Below are 12,355 nucleotides of genomic sequence, written 5' to 3'. Positions count from 1 at the left end.
GGTCACAACAGTCTCTTCTGCCAATCAAATCTGTCTAGCTACTAATTTCGCAGGACATAAAACCAAACTAGTGACAGCAATACTGGTAAGAAATCCAACTCTTGGGCTACACTGTTTAGAACTTTTCTTGTCAGTAGCCTTTCCTACCACAAAAGAAGAGTCAAAACAATTTAGTGATCTTATTTTGTGCTGACATATATATATATACACACACACACACACACACACATATACATATTTCTGTAGAATTCACTATGGTCTCTTGGGAAACCAGATCATATTTACACTTGCAAAACAGTTCTGAAGTTTTCACACCTGACCAGAAGTTACCTCTCACAGAAGTGCCATAGCTCCCACTTAAATCCCCTTGTAAGCCAGAACAGCGTAAACTGGCACCCTGTAAGCCTAAACCACTGGGCATTTACCCAGCCCTTCCCAGCACAGACTGAGAACACAGAGAGCATCGGGTCAGTTTTACTAGAGAGGAACACACAAAGAAAACTCTTCAAAGCTCTGTGTCTTGCAGGAGAAGGAAAGACAGGAAAGAAGGAAAGAGAAGGAGAAAAAAGGCATCATTACAGCAGGATTAAAAAAAATAAATCACTTGTAGGAAAATTTCCTTTCAATTACACCAAACACTTCCACGGCATTTGAGGTTCAAGGCCCAGACAGTCCATTACCTTTTCCTTTCCAATATGAATTTCTTTTCCAACCACTTTCTCCTTCCATGCCCCGCAAGTTATGGGATTTGCTGCTATCGGAGCCTTCACTCCACGTGCATAATGGCTTCTTCCCCTGCCTTGTGCCCATCTTTTCTGCTTAAAACATGCTTCTGCTCTTTCAGAGCCTAGCAGAAGTTGGATTTACTCCGTAGGTTTGGGTTTATGCATTTATATATTTGTATACACTTATGTATATATAAAATTCTGCCATGCCTAGAGCTTTTCTAACTTCTATTCACCTATACCTGTCCTCAATAAATCCTAAGTCTAGCAAGGATTACTGGAGTGCAGTGCACACTGCTCATGCTGCCTCCCATCCTCAAATGCAGAAGATGCCAGTAGAAGGAGCTATCTATGCAGTGCTTAACAGCTGGGAAATACTCATTTACAGCTGATTAATTCTGCTCCAGTCTCACAGCATTCCAGGATGAGAATGGGCCATGATTTGGATTTGGCACCTGATTTTATTGTATTTTTTAGTTTGACAACTATAGGTAAGAGCATTGTTGTGAGAAACCAGAATTAATATATTAATTCTTGGCAGGTAATAAAGATTAATATTTTTAATTGCAATTAAGCCTTTTTGGTTACACAGGAAGGCTTGTCCTGGAGATGAGTCAGAGCAGTGTGGAAGGATGCTGCTGTTACAAGACTTCAGTTCTGCTGGCTTCACAAGCACAAGGACACATTTTGAAAACAGTGTTCTGGGACCCACATAAAAGCAGAATTGCTCTCGTCTCTGCCACTTGTGCCTTTTTCATCCTTCTGTGACCTTTATCGCAAGCATCTCAGCTTATCTGACAGAACCACCAAACTGTTCCACATCTCTGTCCCTTCCACCCCTCTCTCTCATGGCCATGTTCCTTATTTAACTGTCCGTTCTCAGTGACACACTCTAACTACTTCCAGTCTTTTCACACGAACAGGCCACATGAAGCTTCATCTTCTTTCACAATCTTTTCTCACCATGGTACTACCCCCCAGCTCCAGCTTTTTCCTTTATGAGTACGGGACAAGATTCCTTCTCAAAATTTCCTGGGTAACATAAAGGCAACTTTCCTGACCCTATCCCAATTAAGTCCAACAAAACTGGAAACAAGGGAAAAATTAATTAAATAAAAATCCTTCCATCCACACAGCCCCTGAACTCAAACTCACCAGAATTTTCAAGGGGGTTGGGGGTAATCAGCCTCATGAAAAAATCTAGTATGGAATATTTAGGCTTGAATAGATTTTCAAAATGCAAAGTTTGGAAACTAAACCACTATCATATTTAGTGGTAGTGGTAAAGCACCTGAATTACACATGGCATTACCAGCCTTAACAGAAAGCTGACAAAAGAAACAGGTACATAAACATTGAAAGATATGCACCTTGCTTATAAAATGCATATATTTTATTTAAACATGCTGTAGTTCTAGGTCTTGTCTGTTCAAAAAACTGTACATGATAAATTAATCTGATTCATTACGAAATCTCTTGATATTTTACAGGAAGGGTAACATTCTCCTTTCCATATACAAAGAGAAAAAATAATTTCCATGGCATCTTTAAGACAGATTCAGCCTATCATCACTTAATTAAGTGCTGGAATTAGCACAAAACTACCAACCAGGACTCCTACTCCCGTCAAGTCATTTAAGAGATAGAGAAGGCATTAGGTACCTAATTCTCGTGGATATGGAAATCTTTTAGCTACATACTCATAAACCCTGCCCTAATCCTCTTCACTTTGTACAATAAGAGTGATATGAAATACAACACAGTAAGACAATAGAAACCCTGAAGGGAAATAATTTAAAATAGACAAAAGGAATTATTTTTATATGATATATAATTAGCTTGCAAAATACCAAGAGCAGTTTGTTAAAGTTTCTTGACTTGTAGGCACTGCAGACTGCTGCACTGAAATTTATTATCCCCCACTGCATCTCAGTAGATGCAATGGGCAAGACTGACATGGGTAACAACGTTACTATTAATACCATTAATAACCACATTACTTTGCATGTCATCAGTCCCAGATTCACACACATGTACATGTCATGTTCAAAGACCGTTAAATGTCAGGATTCTCATTTACAGCCTCCCTAGAAATGAATATGCACTTGTGGAAATGCCAGTGTGTTGAATCCTACCGCAGAGAAGAGAACTGCATACGGTGAGGAGAGAAATGCTCCTCTCAGCAGAACACTTCACAAGCCTGTGCTCTGTGCTAACCTCGTTCTTGTTTATCCTTGCTGCAGTGAAAGCTTTGAATGCACAAACTGCACATGGACTTTAAGTGAACGCTCTGGAGCAAATTCTGCCCAGAGAGGCAGGATCTTAATGCTTGTGGCAACATGATCAATCTTTTAATTTACTACAGCTAGAACGGAAACTGAGTCCAAGCAAAAGGTCAGAACAGGCATTTTATATTCTCTGTTAAAGGAGGGGGAGGAAAAAAAATGTCTTTGAGGAGTAAAGTAAGCAGCTAATGAGACACAGCACTGACAGCTGGAATTTAATAAGTATCCACTTCACAAGGAAAATTGCTCTTAGTAATTAAATACAGGTATCATACAAAGCTTCTGCTTAGAGCTAGACTTCAAAATCCTTCTGTCAGTAGGACTGAAGAGGTTTTACATACCAGATAATACAAGGGTGAGTTTGCCTGGGAGGCTAGTCCTAAATGAAGAGGGTTAATTGCATAAAATTCACAGTCATGTCAGTGGTAAATAATTCCAAAGGGACTTGTTCGGATAGTAGTCTGGCATTACTGAAAAACAGACTGCAACTAAAAAGACCTGTTATAAAGCCCACCAAAACCCGAGACACATAAAAAGTTTATTAGTCATTGCAGAAGTAAAACACAAACAAGATCTCTTTAGAGGGATCCAAAATTCTCTATGCTCCAGGTCTGTAGGGCCATAAAACTGTACCTGAGAAAATTTTAAACAATCTTCTAATTAATCACAGGATTTTATAACCCCTCACAAGCTGTAAGTAAAACATTAACAAGGTAGGAGGAAGTACTCTTTGTACTAAGCATGATTCTTAACCCCGCTGACATACCCCACTAGACGAACCAGGTTAGAATTTAACATCAAAATGAGATCAGAATGGATACTAGCACACAGAGATGGTGTTTCATTTATGAGACTGCATTCCCATAAATGAAGGCATAAGTCTCTAAATTACTGGGAGCATCTGAGAGAGCAGATCATTTTACTGTAATTTGTGACACCATCATCAGATATGACCATATAACATATTCTTAACATAATAAAACTAACTCACATCCCTGAAAAGACATCTTAATCCTCACTTAATTAGCAGTCCAACAGAACACTGTTGGTATCACAAAACGAAAGCAGTTTAAGTATCTAGATGGTTGAATGTTTTTACCAGCTAGATACGACAGCTTTGCATTTACTCAGGTACGCATAACACAATCACACAGCTGTATTTACTTCAGCGCAAAAGAGCACTGACTCTGCACTCCATGTTTTAACATACCTCATAGTGCATAGGCACATCCTTAACCTTTTTCCCCTTTTGATTCCCAGATTCTCTGACCTGCAAGGAAATAAAGCATTCTACTGTGAGAAGATTTTAAGTTTACACAAATAGTTTTACTCATTATTCCCTTTTGCAAACATTATACTCTCACTCCAAAACAGTGAGGAATCATCTTATGGTATCCCATGTTTGTACCTTAGGGAGGGAGCTTTTGTGATCAGCACCTTGAAGAAAAGCCTGTAACAAAACCTCACTATTTACAGGGAGCGGATGAGCTTATAGAGTAAGATTTTCTTTTTCCATTTTTAACTCCTATAAATCAGTGTAATTTTTAAAACTTGCACAGAGCAATTCAACTGAATACGAAGTGTATAGTTACTCCAGGTCAAAGCAGTTAGTATCTAGAAGTGAGATCTAGGGTTTGGTTTGTTATTAGAAGGTCCTTTCTTAGAATACCTGTCTGAAAATGTCTTCACGCATTACCACACTGAAGAGCTTCCTCTGCGGCACCTGCACAGCAAGAGACAGGGCCTTGGTGTGGATTTCATCTTCAATTTTGGTCCCAACAACAAAAGTGATACTAGGCTTCCAGTCTTCCTACGTGCCAAAATAAAACATTTCAGATATTAAAACTCAAGCAAACAAAAGTGATTATCTGCGATTTCAAGGAGTAATCCTGTAGACATAGTTACTCCCTTTAAGAGATATTAAACATCACTGTATTAATCACACTGAAATAAAGTCTATACAACCCGAAAAAGCATATACTACTTTGTCCCAATTATTTCTGCCATCAGGTGGCAGCATGATGCTATGGAAAACACAAATGCCTGCTAACAACCTCTACAAACCTCCTTGCATGTAAACATCACACAAAGATCAAGTGATTTTTAAATGCCATTTGCAGATTTGACAGCTCAGTAAGCAAACAAGAAGGAGATTTTGAATATATGTATTATTGTGATTATTTGCTGTAGAAAAAAATAAACAAATTTCAGATCCCTCATCCCAGGAATTAGATAATGCACAGATGCCTTTTCTGAAAATTGTACCATCATTTGTATGATGTTTTATGAACTACAATATCGAAAACTGAGAAACACTAGCAGTTTTCAAACATTACACATTTTTATGGAAAAAAATTGATTTCCATATTAAAGAAATGCAGAACAAGAGAAGACTGGAACATGTTATTTAGTGATACCACAAAAGCTTCAAAGTGATGTCATTAAGCAACTTTTACTAGTTACTCTTCTTTCCCATTTCTTCTGCTTCAACCTACTGGACTCCCTTTCTCGAAGCGAGCAGCTGGCCACCTCCCGCACACCTGCATCTCACTCCAGAGTATTCTTATCAGCACCAGTGGCAGGTGAACCATAAGCACACCCAACGGCTGTGCTGCACACGCTTTAGGAATCATCAAATTGTTGGGTTGTTGTTTTTTTTCAATGTACATCTGCATGTGTAAACTGCAAGGGTATCAGTAAAGCTGCATAAAGGTAACTATGGAAAGAGCTTCAGTAAGATCAAGGTAGTCCCAAGACACTGTCATGCTAATCAGGACCAGGCTAAGCAGCCACATACTGGTCCACTGTGCATCATAGCAGGGAAAGATTTTACAGACAAATTTAAGAGAGGGCAGTAACTTCAGGATTTAGATGGAAATATTTTCATATGTGACCATTATGTACAAAGTCCTTGTGGAAAAGAGGCACAAAACCTGAGCTAAGTAAAGTGAGGGAAAGGACCATTCCAAAACAGAAGTTAGATGTAAATAGTAAAAGAAGTTTCTTTTTTCCAGTTTTACTGTACCCTTCTTCATTTTTTCCTTCTCTTAGCTGAAAAAAAGCCTATGTAAAAGTTTGCAATTTGAGTAACTGATGACTTGGGATGGGAGAAAGCAACAGTTGATGTAAGTTTCAAACTAGTAAATGCTTGCATGGAAGGAAACAGCTTCTAATACTCTTTAACAAAGCATAACATCACATGAATATGGCACAACATGATTATACATGTATGGCCCTTTCTTTTTAACCACAGAATATTCAGAGCAACAAAAAAGATGAAAAGGTCACCTGGGTCACTAAGTGTACTCTTCTGAAACTGCAAGTAGCGACAGAGCAGATACCTAATCCAAAAGAGCCCCTACAGTTCCACACATCATAAACTTCCTTGATGTTTTATAGCTGCACAAAATAAACCTCTATTTTTTAAAATTACAAAATGCAGGACAGTGCAAGCGTTTCTCTGATGCTCTAGGAGCACACAAACATGATGGAATTTATGAGAGGAGAGCATCCAGCTGACCTGGGGCAGCAGGCACTGCTCAATGGAGAAGTGCCAGCAGCAATTCCCTGTGTGGGGACTGCACCAAGTACACCGAATTTCTTTTTCTCCTTTCCAGTTGCAGGGGAGGACAGGGGACAGACAATACCTCCTCCTGCCTAAAGCTGCCAGGATAGCTACCATGCACAACACTATGAAAGAGCTAGATATTCCAGTATTATCATCAAAACACATGCACGGGAGTTGCAGTTAATCTGAATTCAAGTTAAAGTTGTTGTTGTTGTACAGCTGCCAAGAACTGGACACAAAAACTTTACCGTTCTTTGAACAGACAGCATTTAGATGTCCATACTTTTGTGCAAATGCATAATTTTCTAGGCTTTCAGAACTGAGATTGAAATGCCCTTATGTGGCAGTATCCTGGAGTTGCCAAGGCTTGCCAGCAGAGATGGAGCCTTTAGAACAACCAGCCACCTACGACATCAGCTAATGGAGCAACTGATACCACTATGCTGTCCCCTTCAGGGAGGGCCACCAAAAGAGGGAAATGAGGCCAAGCCTGCTGGAATCTTGGTGCCTACAAATTAAACCTGCTTAGCGCTGATTAACATCACCCTGCAACAATATTGTCTGTGAAACCTATCTCCCTTATAGTCCTGCCTCTCCTTGATCCTCCCATCCCTTGGTCACAACTGTCCCTAGCTCATTCCTCCTTCCACTTCCACTCTCTGCTCCTCATCCGAGTTCCACCACTTGAAATGCTTCCTACATCTGTTACTTGCTCTCCAGGCTCGTGTTCTCAGTCTTCTTTCCAGCCAGTCCCTAGTTTCATTATCTGATCCCACTTCCAGCTTTCTCCATCTTCAGATTCCTTCTCCAAATCCTTATCCTCTAGCCCATCTAATACTTCCCAGGCACTTCCAGAGTTGTTTGAGCAGTAAGACTCTGTTTGAGCAATGAGACTCTCCTCCACGACACCTATGCATTCCTTGGAAAGGCACTATAAGCAATGGAGATTGCATTTTCCTGATTTCCACTGGGATGCTCACCTTCACAGCAGGCTGTAACAGAGCACCAAAGCAAAACATCAGGGTAAGCGTCGCTTGTCAAAAATCGATTTTTCAAAAAACTTAGGATTTATCCAAACACAAACATCCTCAGAAAAACGTATGCCCTCAGCAAAAGGTATGCCTGTGAGATCAGTGTGCCACATCTTCTCCCTGAGCAAATTCCCTGCTTCAAAGAAACAAGCTGCTAAAGCTTCTCCACAGACCCACTATGAGAATAGTGTAGCCAAAACACTGGCTAATATATCAAAATCAAAATACATGGAATGAGCCACTACAAGATAACTGGTAGTGAAAATCATAATCCCACCTGATTTAATTCTACAGAAGTATATGCAACTTGATTCAAGGTCTTTTGTGTAAAAATTTGAGCAGTATTAGAGATAGCCCCCACCTCCCTATTTGCAAAAGGAAGAAAAAACACTGCTTTTGTTAAAAAGGTGTAATACCTGGGAATTGGAGTGAGATAAGTGCTAGAAGTAGCTACACACCCTTCAACAGTGAATAATGATCCAGCATTTCCAGAGTCATTAATAGCATGTCATCTGTTTCTAGACTGCCAAATTTTGAAGCTTTTAGAGATCATTTTTCAGAAAAGCTGAACACAGAGCAGCAACTGAAGTCAATAAGGACATCGAATGTGCAGCATTAGTATATAGTTTAAGGTGTTTAGTTGACTATGCTCTTTTCTGACCTTAAAAATCTATTATTTTTGCAATATTGCCCTTATATTATCAATACTGTAACAGTATCCTTAATGTTCAAGGCACTGAAAGGATAGAGAAGAAACAGACCCTGCTTCTACAGCTCACCACCTAAAATCACAACATAAAAATGAGAAGGAAAAGTAGTAAAATGTATATGGTTACTTTAAAAATATTTTCTCCCTCAATACACAACTGCTCCTCTACTTAGTTTAATTCTTTTAAATGTTATTGTAGAGGTGAGACCTGAGAAAGGATCTGAAAGAGGATAGATTAGCAACCCTAAGGCTACCTCAAATGAGGTTCCCCGCTAAAAGAACAAGATAGAGAAAACCATAAAAATAACTACTGAAAAAGCATGGAAACAGTCTAGGGAGGCTGCCACTGACAGTGTAACACAAGCACTACATACTGTGAACAAAGACGACCAAAATGCAGGGAGTAGATAGCCCACAGAATCAACAATGGTAATTCAAACATGAACAGAAAAAATACTGAAGCTGGAAATGTGGCATTGTTAACAGAATACTTAAAAAATCTGAAACAAGCTCCAATTAAGGGGAGGCCAGACCACTCTCACTAGAAAACATCCAATGATGATCATTGTCACAAGTGATGCTGTATCCTGTCCCATCCTGTCCCTCTGTCCCTGTTTTAAAACTCTTCGCTGTGTCAAGCGGAAATACACCAACGACTCTCTCAGTGTTAGAAATAACCATCGATGTAGTAAGCTTGTGTGTCCCTCGGGTGAAGAGGCTCCAATCCTAGCAAGATCCCTAACTCTGAATGGTCCATGCCAGCAGTTTTCCAAAATTCTTGTTTTCACAAAACACAGAATGTGTTCTTCTCATCTTCACCTGATTTTATTCTCAAGCCTCCAGCGTCCCTCTGTAATGTGATTTTTTCCAACAGTGAGAAACCAGTACACATAGCCTTATTTGTCACAGTTGTATTACAACGACAAGGTATGTTAAAAAAATCCTCTAACTTCAATTCACATTGAAGAAAAAAGCAGAAGTAGTAGCTCACAAAATTTTGTTTCCTATTTAAACATATCTTGTTTTCTCTGCTTCAGTTCCTAGACACAAAAGAGCAGCTGTTTTAGAGAAGGCATCTGAACAAGTCAGGTATATATTTTATTTTTGCAGTACCAGTTTCTAGATCTCTTTGGCCAGGAAACGCAACAAGCAGCCATCTCCCCCTCGTGCCTTGCCCCCTGCTCCTCCCCCCCCAATTTCCAGGCAATCTGAGTATCTGTCATTTTGCATCATCACTTATTCTTGTGGCATTTAATGGGGGGATTTTTGAGTTTTCAATTTTCAGGCCCTGAAATGCCAACAAAATGAGGGAAACCATACAGATGGAAAATCAGATCAGAACATGCCTTCAGTTGTTACATAACTACATCACTATACTTCGTTATACTAGCTAATAAGAACACAGAATAGATAACAGTTATTTCAATTAGGGCGCCCAGAATTCACCTCTCACTTAGCAAATACCGCCCTTTAACTACTTAAAGCATGCAAAGTTTAAAACTACCTAAGAATCTTAATTTATATTTTGTGATTTAAATCTGCAGTGAACCCAATCAAAGTATCTTGATCAATATCTGAAGGCTAACACAGCTTGCAGCTCCATGTTCCTCTGCATAGCACATTAGGGGGGAAAAAAAAGTATATAAACCATAATGTGAGGCGCTGCAAAATCCGTATTTCCTCTGTACATGTTTGTAAGTTGTCTGTTTGCCAGTTTTCACAGTGTGTTTAGTAAAAGCAATTATTTGGTTAGTAAATACCATTTAAATCATATTTTAGTTAGCATACCCGTCCATAAAATTCTTAACACCACTGGTAAAATGACTCCTTTTCATAGATCAGACTAATAAAATATTTTAAGTCATAAACACACATTAAAATGTGAAATTTCATTGCTTAGTCTATCTGCTACAATTTACAATCAGTTCTAGTAAATTCCCTTTGACTCTGTTAAAGGGAAAGAATATTCTCTAAATTGATGCAAGTAAAAGATTTAAAAATTCTTTATATATGAATTACGAGGAGATAAATTCATTTAATTGATCAGAGTTCTGGCCACCTCCCAAATAATTTCAGATTCGTATGGTGTATCACATACAATATTGAGGAAGGGTAAGAAATACTTTGTGCACTCTGTCTGGTGACACCTACAATTAAATCTTTCTCTACATGCTCTATCACAGGCTGTTTCCAGTCCCTGAGCTTTATATATTTGAGTTTAAATCTTGTATTCTATAGGATTACTGGGGCAGTGTGGGGGGTGAGGGGGACAGTGTGGTTAGACTATTTGCAGAATGAGATTTGATTTTTTAAAATCCTGTTTATCCTTTAATAAAAAGTCCTATGTGATTAAGTAATTAAGATATTTAATTCCCTCCGTGTTCAAAAGGAAGGAACTAAATCTGGTAGCACAGCCATACTTGTGTCAAAGATGTGCTTTTACAGAGCACATTTATTTACACTAAGTATATCCACATTTGGCCATACTTGATGAATCTGGAGTCACACATGCTCAGAAGAGATTTGTTGGCATTTGACAGTTTCACACCGAGTATGCTCCTGCCCCTGACTATAAGAGCTGAGTAAGAATTTCCCTGCGAGAAGAAATTAAGAAATTTCAGCAGCTGCCCAGCATCACAGAAGCCTGAGTTCAAGCTGCCTGCAGCAGGGAGCCAGTTTTTCCCATGTTCCCAAGGCTCTGCCTGCTAACAGCAAGGGAGAGAAAGTGGAATTAGCTCAACTGGAACAGAAAACAGTTGGACAATACCAGAATCAAGAAACCCAGGAATCTTAATTCAGCCTCCATGGAATGCCTCCATATAGGCATTACGATAATCTTTAATTAGGTGATCACATATTTTTTCCTACAGAACCCTTGCCCCATTCAGTGAACATATTAAACATTTCTTTCCATCTGCCTCAATGTGTGGTCCTGAACAATCCTAATTCTGGCATTTCCTAAATTTCGAGCATTTTATTTCCTACCTTTTAAAATACTTCAATATAGTGGTTTGCAATTAACAAACGTAATAAATTACATGTAGAAGCAGCAGAAGAAACAACACACTTTGTTCAGTGAATTCACTGGACAATATCCACCACCACAATAAACACCACCATAAAAAAAAATAAAATAAAAATATCACTAATTGGCACCTTGCTAGTAAACACAGGAGAAAGGTCAGGAATTAAGTAGGTGACGGAGATGGAACCTCCACTCCCTTCTCATGCTTCAGGGAGGTTCTCCTAGAGTAGGGGTGAGATCCACAGCAAGAAAGGACTCAGGCACCTTGGAACTCCGCTGAAAAAATCGACATTCTAGGGAAAAATGGGAAGCAGCAGCCTCAGCCGAGCAGCTAGCTCCAAAGAGTGATTTTGTTTGGCTAAACTTGTACTACATGGTTACTACCAAATATAAGTAAAAGCAAGTGTTTAAGAGCTTTTTGGACACCTGTGGCATTTTCTGGGAAAAGCAATTAGCCAGTTTAAAAGCCTCCTCCTGAACTCAAATTTCCCCATGCTTAACCAACTGCTGGCATGTTCAGAAAAAAACAAGCCCCAAACCCCAAACCACAGCAACAATGACAAAAACACCCTCAGTTTTTTAATAGGGCACAACTGGAACCCACCAAACAAGGAAGCCACAGAACTCATTTGTCTCACTAGCAGAAGCAGCGCTAGATAAACACGTGCGAGATAAATATTATTGTTTGCTAAACTACTACCCTACTTTGAAACCAAAGTCTCTCTTGCAAGTCAAGATTTATTAGAATTACATTGCTTACATAGAACCTGGAAACGTAAATATGCCTTTAGATCCTCACACGCTGTAAAAGAGGGGGAAAAAAGGGAGGGGGGGGGGAAGTGCCTTTTAGCTACACACACTCAAGGAGGAAAATTACAGCCTCACATTTTCAACGCTGCAGTTAATGCTGTGTCAGCACCTCCATCAAACCTCGGTGTTCAGCAGTTTATAAAACGTTCACTCCGAGCCAAAATTTGGCACCTGAGCCCCAGAAAGAAAGAAAACGGAGAAA

General features: G+C 39.3%; 1 protein-coding gene across 1 annotated transcript in view; it reads right to left on the bottom strand.

The window, feature by feature from the left end:
* Positions 1-563: 563 nt before the first annotated feature.
* LOC308065694 (sperm-associated antigen 17-like) overlaps positions 564-12,355 on the bottom strand; it is a 67,135-nt gene continuing 55,343 nt past the window's right edge. The window contains exons 2-4 of the mRNA XM_080391892.1: positions 4,680-4,820; positions 4,221-4,280; positions 564-3,643 (exon numbers count right to left, since the gene is read on the bottom strand). Coding sequence (XP_080248018.1) covers positions 3,512-3,643; positions 4,221-4,280; positions 4,680-4,820 — 333 coding nt within the window. The 3' untranslated portion in view covers positions 564-3,511. The remainder of the gene's footprint in view (positions 3,644-4,220; positions 4,281-4,679; positions 4,821-12,355) is intronic.

This window comes from Falco punctatus, assembly GCF_963210335.1.
Source record: "Falco punctatus genome assembly, chromosome: 6".
NCBI classification, from domain to species: domain Eukaryota; kingdom Metazoa; phylum Chordata; class Aves; order Falconiformes; family Falconidae; genus Falco; species Falco punctatus.
This window is presented reverse-complemented; position numbering and strand designations above follow the sequence as displayed.